General features: G+C 41.3%; 1 protein-coding gene across 5 annotated transcripts in view; it reads left to right on the top strand.

Moving 5' to 3' along the window:
* Positions 1–21413, top strand: part of CAMK2A (calcium/calmodulin dependent protein kinase II alpha) — a 180873-nt gene that overhangs the window by 119138 nt on the left and 40322 nt on the right. For all 5 annotated transcript variants that reach the window (XM_075210047.1, XM_075210045.1, XM_075210050.1 and 2 more), the window contains exons 4-11: positions 5548–5602; positions 7325–7390; positions 9511–9583; positions 12856–12958; positions 14440–14523; positions 15668–15762; positions 17283–17405; positions 17510–17593. In XM_075210047.1, the coding sequence (XP_075066148.1) occupies positions 5548–5602; positions 7325–7390; positions 9511–9583; positions 12856–12958; positions 14440–14523; positions 15668–15762; positions 17283–17405; positions 17510–17593 (683 nt within the window). The remainder of the gene's footprint in view (positions 1–5547; positions 5603–7324; positions 7391–9510; positions 9584–12855; positions 12959–14439; positions 14524–15667; positions 15763–17282; positions 17406–17509; positions 17594–21413) is intronic.

Genomic DNA, 21413 nt, shown 5'->3' with positions numbered 1-21413 from the left:
TTTGTAGATGGGGGGTTTCCACACCATGCCACCAGTGGGCGTGACAAGCATGCATGGAGACATGGCTATAATTTTATACAGTGCTTGGCTGCTCTCCAACTCTTCCTATCCCCATCATATACACGGGCAATGCTGCGTGCACTACTGTTAGGTGCAAGTAGCTCTCCCTTTTCAAGCAGAGCCGCATGAAGCAGGAGCAAGGTCCAGCCACCTCAATTATACAGTGCTCCTGGCTTGAAGGGGGGTTTCCAGGCACTAGGAAACCCCCTCCCTCCCCCCTTGGTTTGCCTATGTCTATGGAACCTGGATGTGCCTCTACTCTGAGGCCTCCGCGAGATTCCCCCCGCACCCACAGGTGCCACATCACCCCCCTCTTCTGAGCAGCATATGTGCAATGGGCACATGTTCCAGCTTCGCATTTTCAGAACAGGCTCCAGGAGAACCGCGAGGATACATCCGCATCGTTAGGTCCCTACTGAACTGGCGATACAGAATTCTGCCCCTGCCATGGTGGACATATTTAGTTAAATGTAAACACTTCTGTTATTAGGGGATATTGTTCAGCAAAGTACTATGCAGCCTTTGACATATATATATATATATATATATATATATATATATATATATATATATATATATATATTACACAGCTACATTCGACAGAATACTAAATCCGCCTAAATTAAGGCACCAAGCAAACACTTGTGTGAGCCAGTGGGGGAGATCATAGATCATGCACAGATAATTTTATACTGTATGACACATAAGAAGGAATGGCTTGGAAGGAAGGAGTGGCAGGGGAATTTGTAACCAGAGGACATTTAGAAAGTTTCATGCCTAGTTTATTCCCTATCCCCTCAGCCCACCGTATATTGCAGCTCATCTCATATCCCTCTGTCATTTTTTTAATTTGCTTAACCTACTTGATTTTCATGCTTGACATTATTATCCCCCCCGTACACACACACACACACACACACACACACACACACACACACACACACCTACACACGCCTCGTCTCTGAAAAAGATGGGTTACTGTCATTGTCTAACATGTTAAGTGGGAAAATCCGCCTCCACATTAGTGAAACAATCAGCTTGGGACCAATTTGTAGAGTACAGTCTTACTTAGAACCTTTTTAGTTACAGTAAAAAGCAATGAAAAGCTCTTAAACCCTCTGACGCCTTCTCCCCAAACGCCTGAAAGCCTCCAAAATGCAAATGTTAGTCATTGCAAAGGGTAACAAGCGAAATGGAGAGATGTACAGCCGAGTGATTAGGAAAATGAACTGGAAATAGAAACACAGCGACAGAATGTTCCAATTTTTCTATGTGTTTCGAGAGCTGATGTTTTGCAATCACCAGAGTTCTTCCTGGGGGGATCTTTGGTCCAACTTGCTTTGTAAGTGTAGTGTGTTTGATGGGAGAATTAGGCTACAATTAACACATCGAAAGCTAATTGCCAGGCTTAGAACATGCAATTGGATGTCAGCATACAGAAATAGACCAGTATTCCCTCGTTGTTCATTGTCTCAAACATTGCTATTAACTTGTCGTTGTATGGAGTCCCCCTCCTACACTGTCCTCCCCTCACAGTGTGGGGTTTTCCACAGTCGAGAGGGTTAAAAAGGAAACCATCAGATTTCAGTAGAGCTGCAATTACATAATCAAGAGTTCAGCTAAATGAACACCTCTATAGTACAGTTGTTCTTTCTTAATAAACAGATCATGTTAATAAGTAGCAGTGACAGTGGTTATCTAGTGCAGTATTTATCAAGTGTGGTCCTTTGTGGCTGCTAACAGTGCATGCTTTCCATGTCACACATCGTCTGAAGCACAAGTGGATCATACAGGTGAAATGGGGGGATAAATAAATCATACCTTCATATAAATGTTTATATTAAGCACACACAGTATAACTTAAAGGTATTGTCCAACCTGTCTCTTTACATTGTGCTTTCTGCATTTAGTGCTACGATGCCTTACTTGGGTCTATTGTTGCAGTGTGGTAGGAAACAGGGGCGCATGCAGGGGGGGTTTCTGGGTCTCCAGAAAACCCCTCCCCTCCACTAAAAAAGTGCCCTACATAGCGGCACTGTACTATACAGCAGCCGCAGCGCTGTCAAAGAAGCGTCCGCAGCAGTGCTCTACTGTATACAGCGCCGACATGGGCGCTTCTTTTACAGCGCTGCAGCTGCTGTATCGTACAGTGCTGCCGAAACGGAGCATGCGCGGCTGACTGTTAAATACTGACTGTTTTTTCATGTAGCACACACATATCAACTTTAAATTTCAGTGTACAAATAAGCTATCAAGTATTTGTGTGCTACATGAAAAAACAGTCAGTATTAAACTTATGTGCAAAACAGAACACTCATTTGCACCCCTTGCGTTGTAACATGGCTTTGTCCAGGAGACTGAAATAAGAATCCTCTTCATTTAAGATCCTTAATGAATCAGGCCCCTGGTGTCATAAAACCTCTTAAGGCAACCTGCCAACTGCCCTGATTTTGGCAGGATCGGCCTGATTCTAATGAACTGTCCGGCTTCCAGTTAGGACTTTTGCCCCTTCTGCTGGAATGTCAGGTGGTATGACCCATTAACCTCCACTCTGCAAAACATAGCAGCCGTAAAGGGTGCCGTGTGCATCAGCCAATCCTTTCTGGCAGGAGTGTGGCCATATCACAATTTCAAAACATAGCTCGGAGATGGTTAAGGGCTAGTAGGAGTATGAACAGTCGATAGTTAGGTAGAGGATGGAATATTTGTCTAGAGCAATTGCAGAATCTTAAGAATGAGACAAATCTTACAATGTGTTTTTTTTCTTATTTTTTCTGTCTCCATCTTTTACTGTGTGAATTAGGATTTATAACTCTGTAGGTTACACATTCTTCAATGCTTCTTGTAGAATAGGATTTCTTTAGCATGCTGTGCAGAATGTTATATCTTCGCCTATTGTGTGGGTGATAAATCCTTTCTAATCCCCGTGGACTGCACTCTTCTATATGCTTTCTACATTCTATATTTTGCACTACAGATTACAGACATTAAGGGTTATTTATGAACCACACTGGTCTTTCTTATGACATCACATGCCTACTTTTGCTAAATTGCAGATGGTTTACTGGGAAGTTCATGAATTGGTGGGAAAAAATGATGATATCTACATTGGTTCAAAAGTTTGCAATGGCCAATTGGAGGTGTTGGGCGGATTAGGGCTACTCCTTCCTAACCGTGAATTAGGTGCACGAGTATGCCTTGTTTTGTACTGATCTAGAGAAATGAGATGTTATTTTGTGAGACAGGATTATTGGATTAGGAGTGGAGAAGGTACTAAAGGGCTCACTGTGTATGTTCCCATAAACTTCACATCAACCTTAAACTCTAAACATTTGCATGCAAATAAATACACGGAGACATGTATAAGTTGCTAAAAATGGAAGGACTTTTATTATCATTTTGTATTAAACTAAACCTATGGTGGCGGAGAAAGGGCCCTGCGAAACAGCTCTCAAGCTGATACCACTAGATCACATGGGGACTGGAGCAAACCGCCGTAAGTCCACAAACCAAAGGGGAACACATCCCAACATTACGTGCGCTGAATTGGCGGCAGAGTGACTGCCCCTTCCAAATTCACGCTGTCCTCCCTCACCGAGCCGGACAGGGACCCTCCTCACCGAAGGACCAAAAAGGAGTTACTGGTGCCTCTAAGGGGACAGTGACCTGCGGCCAACTACCTGTGCACCCACTATACAGCCGCTGAACGCAGGGCCTTCCTACAGCAAATATAAACACATAAAATACTTAAACTGAGGAGTGGGTGGGTGGGATCTCGTGCTGCAGAGTGAGGCAGACCAGGAAGTCCAGCCTGCTATATTCAATCAAGGACCCTCCCACAGGAGCTACCATTGGTCGGGCCCAAACCTATGTTAACCCCTTCAGGTAATTGTTCAGCTTGCTACAAACACCGTCGCCCTTTAAGCGCGTTCATCCTAACAGCCTCACTTGTCATTTTATATCGGGACTCCAGAGACAGGCATGTAGTTCAACAGCGAAACAAGAATGGACTGCGCTTGATTGCCAAAGTAAAACAATAATAACTAATTAAAAATTACTAGTCACATACCTTTGTAAATAGAAAACAATAACATTTATTATTAGAGTGAAGTTCAACAGCAGCTTTATTAGACACCAGTGAATGAACACCAAACACAACAACACAGGAAAAGGAGTGAGAAGGGTAAAGGATGGAAGAATAGAGATTATATACTATATAAACGGTACTGAGCCTTATGAAAAAGATAGTTCCATCCCCATATGTGGCAAACTCCCACCCTGCCAGAGAGACCGGGGGCAGAACACGGCATGGTCAGGCTTCATAGCAAAATTTTGAGGAGGGCCTGGCAATTTTGATCCACCCCTCCAGAGGCAAATACTCAGAAGAAGCCCCACTCTGCTTATGTGAGCATGCATGGAGGCCAACGCATGTGTTATAAAGCCTCTTTTGGGGCTTCACTGGACATGCTCCAAAGAGCAGAGCTGAGCTTCAGGGAGGGAGGGGGAGGGGTTCTGGGCCCCTTTCACACTGGGCCTCAAAGTTACCACACCCCCTGCAGTGGCAGTAGTTCCCTATTTTACAGGTAAAGCCACAGCATTTCCTCCAAGCAGAGATCCTTAAATTAACTTACTCCATACTTCACAGCTATCCCGATTTAGGCGACACAGCCTCGCAGGTGCAAGTAGCAATTCAAGGGTTTTTTTTGGGAGAGGGAAGGAGGGTTGAGGACAACTCAGTGCTTCAGTTGGACTAGAGATGCCCCCGGGGGGCAGGGGCGGTGTGGTAGTGTCCCTATTTAGAAAACGTAAATGTTGGGAGGTATGTTATTCAGTTGCACAGTTTATGATTGGCACAGCTTTTTAATTTATGGTGGCACAAACTGTTTATTCTATCGGGGCATTACTTAATGGATATACTCCTATTGGGGGTATTAATGATTGGATTTTTTTATGACACTACAAGTTATAGAGTGCACTGCATATAAGAACAAGTGAAAACATGCAGGAACACTCATCAGCTGTCAGTGCATTCTGGTACTTGTAGTGCCAGAAGTGCTTGCATTGTATCTTTACAGTATTACCCTGGTACCCAATGCCCAGGGGTACCATGAGGGCCCAGTGCTACTCAGCATTGGGACAGTACTGTTTAGTTGCGGGGGCTCGATAATCTTTACTGGGCACAGAATGGAAGAGGTAAAACCGGATGTGTTTCTCCTATATATAGACTTTTACATTTATGTTAATAGACTATCTTGTTTGATTGCTAGAATGAGTTTCATATATTCAACTGAAATGTAAATATTTTAAAAAAGACACACTTATTAGCACAGAAAATCAGATTTTTTAAAATCTCATTACCTGATGTCTAAAATATGCAATGTAATGGAATGCAAATTACAATCCCATAAATATTTATTTTCCTTCATAATTTAATAGAGGCTGTGTTCATTTAATTGCATACACTTATGTTGCCCCCTTCTTTTACAGTGAGACTGCATGACAGTATCTCTGAGGAATTACACCACTATCTGGTGTTTGATCTGTAAGTATGTGATGTATGTTCACAATCTGCGTGTTCTGTCTAATTTGCATGTAACGTTCTGTGACTAAAATTGCAATGAATAAATAATGTTGTAATTAATGTATTTCATGTTGAAATTTATGCAAGCCTTTCAAAGAGTTCTGTCGGTTAGGTGTACCCAGTTTAATAAAACAATTATTCTAATTGTACTTCACTGAAACTTTTCAAAAGTCTGTTTTAAGGATGCATGCACTTGGTTGACTTCCCTTTGTTGCTCCTCTATCTGTGCTCTGCTGAACCTGAAGTTGAACAGGGTAGAAATGCATCTCAGATGGTGCTTAGAACATCCCTATGAACAATGCAAGGGACTTAGGGGCCTATTTATTATTGGTTTTTTTTTCATTCAATTCCCCCGAACGGCTGTTTTCCTCAGGACCGACGCACATTTAATAATGTGCACATTTATTAGCAGTGCAGCAGAGCAGATATCGTAATGCTGCTTTGCATTTTTTAGATGTCTATGGGGACTGTTATATACCGCAATTTAATGAGTTCCAAAAAGGCAATTACACATACGGTAAGACCATACTTACCAACTTTCTAAAGTTGGCTTCCGGGAGCCTGCGGGGAAGGTGGGCGAGAGGGGGGCGGGGTGCTCAAATATCGTCATTTTAGACCGACCCCCGGTGGCGCAATGTTGCAAACACGTCATTTTACACCAGGGGCGGGGCCAAATGCTGCGATTCCCGGAGAATCGCAGCATTTTGGACCAAATTCTGCCCACTTCCTAGTGAAGTGGGCAGATTTGGGATATTGCCATACTCTCCCGGGAGTCCGGGAGACTCACCCAAAATGCGGGAGTCTCCCGGACATTCCGGGAGAGTTGACAAGTATGGGTAAGACTGGCGTACATAACCATATGTGTAATTTTGCATTCTGGGAGAAAGCATTGAGGTAGAGGGATCTTCAGATCCCTCACCGCATCTTGTGCTCTATCCTCTGGTCATTATGTCAAAGGTGACCACTTTGCGATAATGACCATAGAGGACATAGGAGATAGAAAGCCTGATAAATGGACACAGTACAATGCAGGACAGAACATAGATGCATAATTGTTTTCTATCTGCGTTCCGTCCTTCCTTCTCCCTGCGATATGTATGGATCTTGCACTCTTCTTAAGTATATTCCAAACTCCATCTGAGCTACGACTAGGTGCTTATCTGCTTCACTGACTGCCAGGTGAACGGAACAGAACACAGATGCATGGTTTTAGCGCATAGGAGCCCTTTGTGTGCATTTTGAGGTTTGTTCGGCATGAAATGCCAGGACAGATCTCAAAATAAGAAACGTGTGGTGACGAGCTGGTCTTACTCGCCAGCTCTCAGTGCCGATGCTGAGTGATGTGTCAACACAGTGCGAGAACACAGGCAAAAATAGTCCCAGGAGGGTATGTACAAATCAATACATTCAAGTGTCATGAATGTGTAAAACCTCTTTAATACAAAAGGTCGCACTTTTTCCTGGAAGCTACAAACCCTGAAACACAAATGGTCTTGCATACACAAATTCAGATCTAAAGTTATTTTTAGGGCATGGATGGCACAAGGTCATAGTGAGAGTGAATAAAGCTTGTCATTGTGTGAGATACCCACTCACCCATTATTGAGCTTGACAAATGATGTCTGAACTGTTTATAAGATGTGTCTGTTCCTAGCACCAAATTATTATACTGTGTCTCGGCAGGGTCACCGGAGGAGAGCTGTTTGAGGATATCGTTGCCAGGGAATATTATAGTGAAGCAGATGCCAGGTTAGTGTGTACAGTAAATGCCAAAGGTCGTTGCAGCATTTGTATTTTTATTTTTTTTCCCTGCAGTCAGACTCAATAGCTGACATGTGAAATATATGCACACCCTGAGCAGATTGTGGGGTCAATTTTAAAAAAATTATTAAAAAGGGTCTGTAACTCATACCATCATCTATTTATTTATATAGCACCACTAATTCCACAGCGCTGTACAGAGAACTCATTCACATCAGTCCCTGCCCCATTGGAGCTTACAGTCTAAATTCCCTAATATAGACACACACAGACTGAGAGAGACCAAGTTCAATTTAATAGCAGCCAATTAACCTACTAGTATGTGTTTTGGAGTGTGGGAGGAAACCAAAGCACCCAGAGGAAACCCACTCAAACTCCACACAGATAAGGCCATTGTCAGGAATTGAACTCATGACCCCAGTGCTGTGAAGCAGAAGTGCTAACCACTCACCCGCCATGCAGCCCATAGAAAGCAGATTATAACCGGTATATCTAGACTCATACTCATTTAATAAATGGGAGCTTGTAGATTCACACAATAACACATATTGACTCTGTCAATGTTAACATATGGGCTCAGAAAACAATATAGACCAGTGTATGACATCATAGCCGAGCATTTGGTGTTATATGCTAGTACATAATGATACAGGTGTTATGGTTCTCAGAGTTTCTATCAGACAGTGTTAGCGCTGGCCTTCTTAAGGCTGCGGAGTCAAACGAACCCCCGGTCTCCACTAAGAACCGTCGCAAGGCCCTTAGGTTAGCCCACTGATGTGATAGGTGATAGACCGTGGATAAGGAGAATACACTCTGTAGAGGTAGTGTAGTACGGCACAGAAGAGCAGGATCAGTTAGCTAAAGAAACACAGTACATACACAAGAATTCAAGCCGTATACAGTGGAACTTCGGGTCGAATGCACTGAGGACACACCACACTCAGGAGAGTCGCCGGGTCGGATTCACAGGGGAACAGACAGCAGCTTAATCAATAAGGATAGCCGGGTCGGATACACAGGTGCACAGGCAGCAGAGTAGTCAATAAGGATAGCCGGGTCGGATACACAGGTGCACAGGCAGAAGAGTAGTAAATAAGGATAGCCGGGTTGGATTCACAGGTACACAGGCAGCAGTGGATCCAGGAGCAGAGGTTAACCAGGCCAAAGGTCATACACAGGGAAACACCAGAAACAGCACAGGATGCTGCAGTGTCCAGGTGAGCTTTATATAGTCTGCAGATTGTATATGCCGCCTCCCACCCACAATCATGTGACGGCCCAACCAGGTAGTGCTGAGGCAGAAAAATCAGCAGCACAGGAGCAAGTAAGTTTGTGACAACAGGATATTACAGGAAACATATGAAGTTTAGTGTGTAATATTATGTAACACGTTCCTCTACTTCAGGTGTACTAGGGGTTTGTCACTCTCTTTGCAATTATATTGTTATTAGTTCAGGTTTGAGGAGAATGCCACATGTATTGTTATGAGGCCATCAGGATTTAAGCGGCTAAAGCTGGAGGTCACACGAAGGGCTTAACTGAGGAGGTTGGCTTTATGGATTGAAGGGACTTGGGGATCTTGCATGGGATATTCCACTGTGTTCAATAGAAGAAATAAGTATCATGGTTGATGGTACTGCCATGAAGTCCCAGAACAGATGGTAGAGGTCTTTCTCTTTAGCATCTGTCTTTCCCGTAGAGCTTCTTATGCTCACAGGTACTCGGATAGCCCCAGGTCTTAAACTCAGCATAGTAGGAGCTTATGTACAGAAACCTTATCACAGGGAATAGTAGGAGTAACTGGAATACAATAGACTAAACCAGGAACAGTCCAAGGCTTGTGGGTCTGAAACAATCAGAATAACCAGGGGCAGGCCAAAGGTCAGGGCAGGTTGCAAGCAAGAAGAATCCAATAAAAAGGCAGAGGTCAGGGCAATCAGCAAACAGCAGTGTCCAGAACAAGCCGAGGTCACAACATGGAATCCGACAGATTACAAACTCTTTCAATCGCAAGTTACGCTTACACTTTCGTTCAGCTCTGAATTAGCCCCTTTATCTGTATTTCATTCTTGTACTTGTTTTCTATATTTTATTTGCTTCCCTTTTAGTCACTGCATTCAGCAGATACTAGAGGCTGTACTGCATTGTCACCAGATGGGGGTGGTGCACAGGGACCTGAAGGTAAGACGACAACTAACAAAACCGCAGATGTAGTGTGTACCATTTACATTTCTGAGTGTTTACCTCCAATCAACTAAAGTCTTTTAATTTAGTGGTGGTTTGAGGGCTATATGACAGCCCTCTATGGTTCAACTAATGTATACCTTCTATCGTGAGGTAATCCATGACTGGACAATAATATCCTCAAGTTCCACCAGTGCGTCTTACAAAATGTAAATACATATCTGGTGATGTCATAATTAGGGGACAATGGAACACATTATGGGCCTAAGTCATTACGGAAACTAAGGTTAAAAAAGGTGTACATGTTATCTGGGACAAACCATGGTACAATGCAAGGGGTGCAAATTAGTTTATTATTTTGCATATAAGTTAAATACTGTTTTTTCATCTAGCACACAAATACTTGATATCTTTATTTGTACACTGAAATTGAGAGTTGATCTAGGACATGCCCAACCACATAAATCTGCCGTCACATTTTATATTAACCTCCCCCTCCAATGCAACATGGGTTTGCCCAGGTGCAAAGTTACTCCTTCTTTATGCTTTACTCTCCCTAATGAATCAGGCTCTATAAGAGGCCATTTCAATGTGTATTTCTCATTTCAATTCTTATTGGAACTGTAACATTGAGGACCCCAAAGTTATGCGACGTTACCATACTTCACTAACACAAGTTCGAGGTGTTGTCTGTATAGCAGAACAAGAAAATAGCACCTTTCTTTTTCAGTTACAGAAGAAACTGCTTACACACTCTACTATTGCGCATGAAGTGGAAGCGTGTTGTACTAATTACTGTACTTCTTTCTTGCTAGGATTTTCGGTTTATTGTTGCACAGTGCTGAGCTTAGCACAGTCCATAGCAATAGTATTCAACATAGCAAGACAGTATGGCCAATACAGTACCGTATAATATTTAACATAAAAGGCTTTTATCATAGAGGGGAACTTCTTAACCGAAGATTTCAGCAATTGATTACCTACAATATTCATAAACTGCGGCCCCCCCTTCAGCGTTAAACCCTGGGTGGTCGCCCCTCTCGCACAGCCCTAGTTACAGCCTTGGGGTGATCAGCAGAACAGTTTAACGTCAAAATAATTAATAGCACATGGTGGGTACAGAGCTTCTCATGTGTTGAATGAAACAGTACCTGTCGCGATAAACCCCAAAGATACAATTGCTGCAAATTATTTACGTCAATGTTAATTCCTGCCTCCAGTGTTTGGGTGAGAACTTCGGAATCATGACGCTGAATATATTGTTGTCATTAATAGTTTTTATTATATAGCGCTTATTACGCAGATCTTTCCAAACAATATTTAGCCACGCACATCAGAGTTTATAATCTATATCCCCAACCACACAGAAACATCCACTAGGGTTTGTCTAAAGTCAATTAACCTACCAGTATGTCTTTGGATTGTGGAAGGAAACCGGAGCACCTGAAGGAAACCACGCAAACACAGGGAGAACATACAAAATTGAACCCATGAACCCAGTGCAAGTATAAAACGGCAATCACCAAGTCTGAGAAATACAGTGAAGATCATTTATGAGGTCTACTTGTTGAGCGCTGCAAACACCTTGTGCAACAGTGTATTAGGATGTGCTGGCCATGACACCAACTGGATGTGCGACTCAGTGTACGGGGAGGTGACAATATCTCCAGAGATGTAGGGCTTGATATAATTCACGCTAAATGTCGCCTAAATAAATAGCGTATTAATGCTCATATCCTGAGTTGTCGACATCTCACGATGCAGTTCTGCACCTGCTGCGTGTACGCTAACTTCATGCCAAGCATATATACACCCACATACATATACACACAACCCGTTTGCATGTACAAGAACCTTTGTTTAACATTTGTTTTGATAGTGAAAAAACACATTTGCTATTAAGCATGATATAGCAGATATAATATTCCTTCTTGTATACAAATGGAAATAGCAAAAAAAATATTTATAAAACACGCCCACAAAATCCTATAGTATAATCTGTGCAAGATCAATGCAGAAAGCACCTTTCAGTTTCAGAGCTGAATCTGCAATCAGCCAATCAGAAGCGGCTAGCTAGCGGCTAGCTAGTGCTGGCGGCTGTCACCATCAGTGTCTATGTGCACCTGATAGGTGTAAATGCTCCTCTGTGCTATTCTGTGTCAGCGGTATTATCATGAACCAGTCATTACGGTATACGGCCTATGTTAGACTACCCCTTCCTTTCCCCGTTCCACCTCTCCAGTCCTAAGGAGGCGCAAGTGTCAGATGCACACATATAGGTGCACTCTCTTTATGGGCATGTTCATTGTTCATTTTCAGAATTTACACTAGGCAAACAGGCTTATGCCCCACTGGGCATCAGAGGCGCCATGTCCAAAAGTGTCACATCAAAGTCCAACTTCTTATCACTTTAGTTCTTCAGCTTCTTCAATTGCACCTGGAAATGTGTATATCTGTTGAAGTGCAACAATTCCCAGTATAAGACCCAATGACCGCCAGCTCTCAGCTGGTACAAATTTAAAGTTCTGTGTGGAGTGGAAAAGCATTTGAGGTTTATGCTAGTTAGAATTTGGTTGGTTGCTATGGACAACACCTCCACTTTTCCTCTTCCAGGTCTAATTTAGTCAGAAGCCAATAAACCTGCCGGTATGTGTTTGTCCGCTGAAGGAAACCTTTGTGAACAGGAGGAGAAAATACAAGTTTCAGGCAGATAGCAACTAGTCAGAATCAAACGGAAGAACCTGGTACTACAATGTGCCAATGCTAAAACTATGCCATATGGCATGTCAGTCTTCTAATGCTGATTCCCCCGCACAATATATATTATTTTGAAAAAAAGGCACATTTTTCTTCTTATGTTCTTAGTTTTTCTTGCCCAGTGTCCTTCATTAACTAGGTGACATTCCTGTAAGCAGTACAAGTCAATGATCCCTCAGGTATACCTAATTGTCCATTTCCAATGTGCCCTCATTGGTATCTTGCGTCTTGCTACCAACATCTGTCTTCTGGTACCTTTGGGATTTCTAGCTCCTTGACCCATTTTGTCATGTGCTTTCCCAGTGACCTCTGGCACCAATTATATTATGCCATCTGATGGGGATCTGTGTCCAGAATATAACCCCAGTCCTAGAATACACGTGCAGTGAATGTACTTGCTGACACATCAATAAAGGCATTAAGCTATGAGGGTTACAGATAGTTAGCTGTAAACATATCACAATTGTTTTGCTTGTTAGGAAACCAAACACATTCTCTCTTTTCTTACACAGCCAGAAAACCTGCTGCTGGCTTCTAAGCTAAAGGGTGCAGCTGTGAAACTGGCGGATTTTGGATTGGCGATTGAGGTGGAAGGAGAGCAGCAGGCGTGGTTTGGTGAGTCCTTTGGAAATGCCGTCACGTACACATACTTCACAGCTAATAATCTGGTAGAGAGCAAAAGCAACAAGGACAGGACCCAACCAATTTACAAACAAGGCCAGGTGCGGCAGTAGGTGGTGCCAGGATTTCTGCAGATTTAGGAATTCTTTCTATCCACAGTGTATAATTTTCTGCAAACTGATAAATGTTATGTAAATGTCAATTTAAAACCGCATTGCTCACTCATGATTACATGTTTAAAACAGAAGCCATCTTTGTAATTATCTTTTGCATATGATAATGCAGAGGCAGGTTTTCTTAATATGCTGCTAAAATTTCAGCTGAATCTGCCTCCTCTCTCTCAATTACATACTGAGCCACTGACATCAGATAGGTAATGCTGATCGAAAATGGCTGAGATATATAGCAAAGTGCACACTTCTGGATTAGATAGCATCATAATCATCTATATAGCGCCACTAATTCCACAGCGCTGTACAGGGAACTCACTCATATCAGTGCCTGCCCCATTGGAGCTTACAGTCTAAATTCCCTAACATACGCAGACCAAGGTAAATGTAATAGCAGCCAATTGCATAAAGTGGCACTATGCATTGCATGGCAGTGTAGCGTGTACTATAGAAGTATAGTGGGACTTGAACACCAAAGGACAACAAGTGGTTGGGCAGAGCAATTTCTAATAGTGCAGGAAGCACATAGCTGTATACAGAACATTGGCAGAGGCCAAAACAGGCTTCTATATAGAATCACAGAGAAGTGTTGAAAGAATGCAACAGATTCTACTGTCAGCAGTAAAAACTGACTTCAGCTGCCCGCACAGAGTGAGATAGAGCATAGTTGCCTACTCTCCCGGAATGTCCGGGAGACTCCCAAATTTTTGGGAGTTCTCCCGGACTCCCGAGAGAGCAGGCAAAAATCCTGTATCCACCTGTCTCCGTTTTTGAAGATGGGTGGGGGCGGGGCTAAATGTGGCATCGTGGCCCCACCCCCTGCTGTGATTGGCCGAAATTGCATAGGATTGACAGGGGCGGAGCCTTAAGGCACACCACGCGTGGCCACACCCCTTCGACTGACCCCCTCCCGGACAGCTGCCTTCAAAAGTAAGTAAGTATGAGATAGAGACCAAATCTAACCTCATTGTACTATGTGTATACAGATCAAAATCTATTTAATAGAAAACGAAGTTGCATATAAACCTCTGTCTCAGCCTGTATGGGATCACTGATTAAGCCAGTATTGCTAGAGACCATTTCTACACATTTCAGTGTAACATCTCCACCATCCCTAAGTTATCAGTGTAATTTGGCCACAACCTGATTGTAGCATGCATGGCAGCTTTAATACAACACTGTTTAGCATGTAGTATTATCAATTAGTGTTGGCATAACCTATTATGTGTATTTATGGGTCCCACCTGTTTCTCTTCTGCAGCTGATTATTATGTAGAACTTTCTCAAAATTCTGTCTTATCTCAGGATTTGCTGGAACCCCGGGCTACCTCTCCCCAGAAGTGTTACGGAAAGATCCTTATGGAAAGGCTGTGGATCTGTGGGCTTGTGGTAATGTCTAAAAAAAATCTATCTATCTATCTATCTATCTATCTATATCAGCAGGCCACCTTTATCTCTGTTATTGTTGTGACACTCCAAGTTCCGGCATACCTTGTCTGTTCCATGCTGAAACATGGAATTCTATAAGAGCTGGAGAACCATAAACTGTCAGCCTGCATTGTACAGTACATCTCTGTGTAATCTAATATTAAAGTAATTTTATCGCTTACCAATAATCATTGTCTGCTGCGATTTGTGTGATTCCAACGCACAATGAGATTTAATAGCAAAATATAGCAAGATGCAACAAATAACAATTCAATAAAATAAGTACAGCCGATACATACGCAAGTGCCATGGATCCAGAATACAGTCATTCAATCCTGAAGTCTGTGGTCAAAGTAGACTGTATAGTGGATCCAGAGCCTGGTTTATATACAGTTTGTGATACATAAAAAAACAGTAGAGATGTCTTGGCGTGCTTTCATAGGTTCAGGATTCAGGACAGTCCACTATAATGCAGGTCATAGGTCGGTTCAAACAATATACTCCAAGGGTGGGGGTCAACTATCCAACAGCTGCATATGTGTCTTCCCACTGAAAAGCTGGTTTAAACTGGTCTATTTCCATTACACACACAATATCATTCTGATCATTATTACTCTATCGTCCATAACTTGAATACGCAAGATGCGATCGCTTAGCTGATGTCTGGTGGGAAAAGAGGATTAAAATGACACTAAACAGGATATGTTTCCTAAATCCTGAACCTTAGATATCAATAAAGTGGTTTTAACACTATTAAATCTATTACATTCGATTATAAATGACTGTGTGTTGGAACTTTATTAAGGTGAACTATTTACATAATGAATGTGAGTGTCAATGTATGTGTGCGTTATTTATCCGTGCGTTTGTGTCATGACACGTGGCGTACTAATCGCAATCGCACGGTAAAACAATATAAATCAATTTGATTTACTTCATCCGAATATTTGACTTTTACACTAATCTGTCTGCACATGGATTAATGCAAAAATATCTTAGTTGCCTTATTCTCTTGTATATTTTTTATGCATATTTGCCACATATTACAGCTTAGCTGTTGGTCATTTTGGTTACTGATCATTATATTGTTTCTTGTCCCGTTCAGGAGTTATTCTTTATATTTTGCTTGTCGGTTACCCACCTTTCTGGGATGAAGATCAGCACAGGCTGTATCAACAGATCAAAGCAGGTGCTTATGATGTAAGTAAATCTACTGACTAATGCATTGCTCTCAATGTTGTCACAGAGCACTTGCAGATATGTGTAAGAAATAAGCGTTGAAATAATACTTAGGTCCATAAATAAAAGAACACAAGTTCCACAATGTCAACAATACGTTTGATTCAATTTAGGTTAAGTTTACTGTGATAAAGTCGTGTTGCTTAAGACCAGAATTTTGGTATGTTGTGCTTACAGATAACATTTATTGGTAAACACCAAAATAAAATACGAAACAACATTTTGGGCCTGATTCATTTCAAACGCAATGTGAACGTAACTTGCACACACAGTTACGTTTCCATTTGAATCTGGGTATAAGTACACTCAGGCTATATCTTACTTGCTGCATGTAGACAGGCAGAACAGAGTGCAGTATATGCACATGCATATGTGCAATATAAGATCCCATCAGAATGCGTGCAAAAAAAACTAAATTATAAAATAAATTGACAACTATAATACTGTACTTATTAATAAAAATGTTTTTTTTTTACAATAAATAATCAGGATGTTCTTAGTTTGTACTGTACACACAATCCATGTTTATAGCTTCTGTTCCTTGCATAAACATGTCCTGCACTATTTAGTGGCGTGTGTTGTCATCACTATAAGTCGGAACTTGCATGTGTCCTGTAGCTGGTGCAAATGATACGGCTAAGAAACACGTACGTACAAGATACCCAGAGCTTCAATTGCCGCAACCAGTTGTCACGTTCTCATCACAATGCCCACGTTCATCCACTCATTTCCTCCCCTGTTCCGTCCTACAAGTCGTTGGCAGTAGTAAGTGTCATTTGTGTTTACACGTGAATGGCAAATACTTCCATTGGCATAAAGTCCGTTTCTGAGCATGTGCAGAGCAATTTCACGTACGATACGGCACGCAAAGGGTCTTGTGTCCCTCTGAAGATCAATCGGGCCCAAAGTGTCTTAACGGGACATTACAGGTACCATAAGTTCTTCATGGATTGTAGTTGATGACATCTTCTGTCGAGGAGTTGACATTTTCATCCACGATTGTCCCTAGATAATGATGCCTATTCCTCCGACCTGTCAGCATGTGAAACATCATCAACTATGTAACTCTGTAACCTGTCCAATGATGTCCCAGTCACGTATGGCTAAGTCATTAATGTCTTCTCCTCTTGGCATGGTAGACAAAAGTTTGGGCAACTGGGGAGGCTCAGCATTTTTATATATAACCCTAAGCATTATGGGTATGTAAATTATTTAAACAGCTTAGACAACACACCTAAGTGGATGCATCAGCTTTCAATATGCTTCATACTTATTTACTGCAGTCTATTCTTTACATTCAGTAAATGTCTTTTGTTATAACACATATCAAGGCAGAATGGGCCATTGTGTAACTGCACCAGTCCATTTTACTTACTAGAACCCCACTATAAGTTACCATGGAGTAAGGTGATCATTCCTCATTCAATGCATTGCTAACTAATAATAGTTCCAACATGATCCTTTCCTCCCTTGTTTCTCAGTTTCCTTCCCCCGAGTGGGACACTGTAACTCCAGAAGCAAAAGATCTCATTAATAAGATGTTGACTATAAACCCTTCAAAACGGATCACCGCTGCCGAAGCCCTAAAACACCCATGGATATCAGTAAGCGATTCCCCCTAATACTTCCCATGTCCTATTGTCAGCCCTCATCTCCCCATCTTTTTCCTCTATCTAAAGAAATTGACTTGTCTCCCTCCTGCTTTCAGCACCGTTCTACAGTGGCTTCCTGTATGCACAGGCAGGAGACGGTGGATTGCCTGAAGAAGTTCAATGCCAGGAGGAAGCTGAAGGTAAGTGTTGAGTTGAAACCCTTAGAGAGATCTGTAATTATTTCTGGCTGTGTTTTTCTAAGAATATGCAGAGAGTATACAGTATGGATGAAACTAGTTATAGGAGCAGACTTACTGCTTTTTCATAATGGTGGCACAGCTATTAGTTATATAGCCAGTGATATCTCCTTTTCACATATATTAGTCATATAGTCATATCGTGATTATGATCAATAGCACTGCATAAATGATCAACCCAATATGGAGGATGCATGTGTCTCATATATGTGATATGTGATACAGTGTGTTGATGAGTGTGTTTTGCTGTGCGCATTTCTACCACCTGGTTATGAGGTGACTGTAAGCATTCCGGGAAATTCATTGCACTTAATACCGCCATAGAACATGTTAGACAAAGATGTGTGCAACAGATAATCAATTAAAATACAGAGCTACTGTGTCGTAAACATGAAATAACTGCCCCACATGACACACTGCCAACTCTGGCATTTCCAGTAAGGCTCTGTGTGCCTGAGGGTACTACTAGCCGTCTCTAGGTTCCCAAACCTTTGTACAATATGGCTGCTCAACTTCTGCCAATCCTGATTTTAATAAAATAGTTATTGGCCCACTGTAGGCCTGCGTTCAGCCCTGCTAACTTGAACATACTGTGGAAATGAAAACCACCTTAGACTACTTAGAATGTTGAATGATCAAAGATTTGTGTATTAGAAACAAAGTATAGATGAATTCATCATAGAGCTATCTGTCAAAAACCCCATGTTGTCTCATTTAGCTGTCCTACACTCACAATAATTTAATCTGATTGATTATCATTTTGGCACTGCTTACTTTTGTTTTGATGCAATAACAATGGGTTTATATATTTTTATAAAACTATTGTCATGTGTAATACATTCTTCAATTTTGCTGTATATTGTAAAACATGCACAGTACATGATACACTAAGCTTGCACAGCAAAGAAAGTATCATAGTAATGGGCAGTGTATTGCCAAGGGTTAGACTAGGTACACACTGAAGAATTTTCCGACTAACGTGTTATCTCAAACGATTGTACCTACGACTGAAAGTCCAATCACTCTGTCGATTCATCCATACACAATGACACGATTTACCTTCATATCTGTGCTCTTCATCTGGTCCTCTAGTCTTAAGAGAATGACAGCACAATATTCATTCATTCATTCATTATTGTCACATTGTCCCACTGATTAAAACCACCATGTTATAGCTATCCACATGTCCTAACAAATTTCGTTAGCTTCTGTGAATCTGAAACGAAACATTCTGTCTCAGAACAAACAAATTAATTATTCCTTCTACAGAACTCTCTACATTTATTCACCAGGACATTCATCGCTAGCATCAGCTGAAAAGAGCCCGACTATGTAAACTCTATGGAGATCGTAAGCATGAGTGTATACACACTTCATGATTGGTCAGTGATTGGTCGGAAAATATTAAAAAGTACGGCCAACCAAATGAGTCGACAATCGACAATTTGTCACGACTTTTAACCATCGTGTCACTATACACACTAACTCGACTTCCGACCGAACGGTTGTATGTTGGGTGATTTGCCCGATTATTGGATGAAAGCGCTCCAGTGTGTACCCAGCCTTAGACTCTGACCAGACCATAGATAGGGCACTATCTCCCTGCGGTTGCATGTGTTTCCTAACACATTTCAAAAACATACTAGTAGCTTAATTGGCTTTTTTCTCTTTAACCCCAGTGTGTGTTGGCAAAGAGAATTTAAACTATAAGCTGAAATAGGGGAATTGACTGATGTGAATTATTAACTGTTGTCTGCAAAAAAGCTGCATAATATGTAGCCACTACATAGAGAATAATAAATACATTATGAAAACCATTTATCTATGAGAACGTTAACAAGCACAGAACAGATTATGATAAGAACAGACCTGTGCTTTTTCTACTTCCCACACATCACTGATGCTTCAAAGAACATTCAAGATAGATAACATACAGTACATATGTCTTCTTGACATTACTATAGATAACAGACATATGTTTTCTTGAGGCCAAGGTCAAACAAATGTATAAATCTGTCTTTCGTACAATTAAATATACTCACACACACATCTTAATGTTAACGACAAACTATTTGTTTATTGTATCCCTTAACATATAATTAACCCTTTAAAACATGGTTGCAACACACACACACACACACACACACCGTAATTCACAGCAGTATACAATATACAGACAGCTATGATCTATAACATATTACATAATACAATATTAAACTAAACATAAATAAATAAAGACCAGACATCTACTAATTAGCAGATTACACACAAGTAACTTAGTAACACAGATCAAGTTATTTACAGGGCAATGGGTAAGGCTGGGTATACACTACAGGTGTCGTATCAACCATATGATAAATGACTGATATCGCAGTAGTGTGTACACTCCCACGATCATGTTTTATCACTACAAATCACATTGTATTGTTGATTTTATTTTATAAACGGACTTAAAATCTCTATAAACGATGGAACGATGTTGTGCCGATCCGCAGTGTGTACACACTCACGATCAGCAGTGTAGGAACGATCAGCAGTGTAGGTAGATCTCCATAGAGTTTACAGAGTCACAATCTTTTCAGCCGATGGTTATGACAGATGAAGAGCACAGATCTGGACGTAAGTATTGTAAAACGTGTAAGTGTGTACACATGAATCGGCATGCTGATCGGGGACTTTCAGTTGTTGGTAAAATCATTAACAATATCACGTCGAGAGAAAGATTCTGTAGTGTGTATCCAGCCTAAGAGTTATGGTAATCTCTAACATGAAGTAGTTCTGGGCTCCAGAAAACAGGGCAGCAGGCGTAGAGGTGCGGAGGGTGATGTAATAGTAGAAGGAGAACATGAGAAAAGAGTTCCTTTCTCGTGAGAGCTTACGTCCTAAGGGAAAGATACAAATAGGGTCTTACGTAGTGGGGGAGTGCAGGGGATAACAGAGGCTAAGGAGTTTGGAGGAGGGCTGATAGGCTGGAATTAAAAAATGAGTTTTAAGGGAATGCTTGAAACCGGGTAGAGTAGAGGCTAATCTGATAGGACGTGGGAGATCGCTCCACAGGTGAGGAGCAGCCCGGGAGAAGTCCTGGAGGCAGGAAGTGGGAAGAGGTAGTCAGTATGGAAGTAAGCCGGTGTTTGAGGAAAATGTTTAATATTTATATAATTGTGTATTTAATAATTGATGCAACTTCAATATAAAGAAATCGAGAATGAAAAAAGAAAGAAAAAATATTATATATGTGTTTATATGTAAAGCATATATACGCTTTATGTTTTAATTAAACATCCACTGTGACATTTACAAGAATCCCCTTCGAGTATTCTCTGCGATCATTTCTTTATATGGTGTGTTCTAATTATGAAGTTGTGAACACTGAATTACAGCATTGTACGTTTGTAGATTTGGCAGAAGAATAGAGACTATTGTATGGTGGCGCTGTATTTACTCTGGAACAAGTTCAACTACGTGGAGCATCAGTAGACTATTACAGTATCAGTTTAGTCATACTGTAGGAGTCTGTATACTATTACAGTGACTGTAAGCAAAGAAATATGTCCAATGTGTATGTTGTTTCATCCTGTACTGTTACTTTTATTCTAGGAAGTGTATTTTCTCTACATGGGTGATGTTTACAAACAGTGCACAGAAGAGACATTTAACTGTTACAATCAATAATTAAATATCCTTGACCTTTAACTTGCTGCATTCAGGGCTTTAGTTACCATAGAACACTCATACATACCTCCAAACTGTTCCGAATTAGAGA

The sequence above is a fragment of the Mixophyes fleayi genome, chromosome 4 (genome assembly GCF_038048845.1).
Source record: "Mixophyes fleayi isolate aMixFle1 chromosome 4, aMixFle1.hap1, whole genome shotgun sequence".
NCBI classification, from domain to species: Eukaryota; Metazoa; Chordata; class Amphibia; order Anura; family Limnodynastidae; genus Mixophyes; species Mixophyes fleayi.
This window is presented reverse-complemented; position numbering and strand designations above follow the sequence as displayed.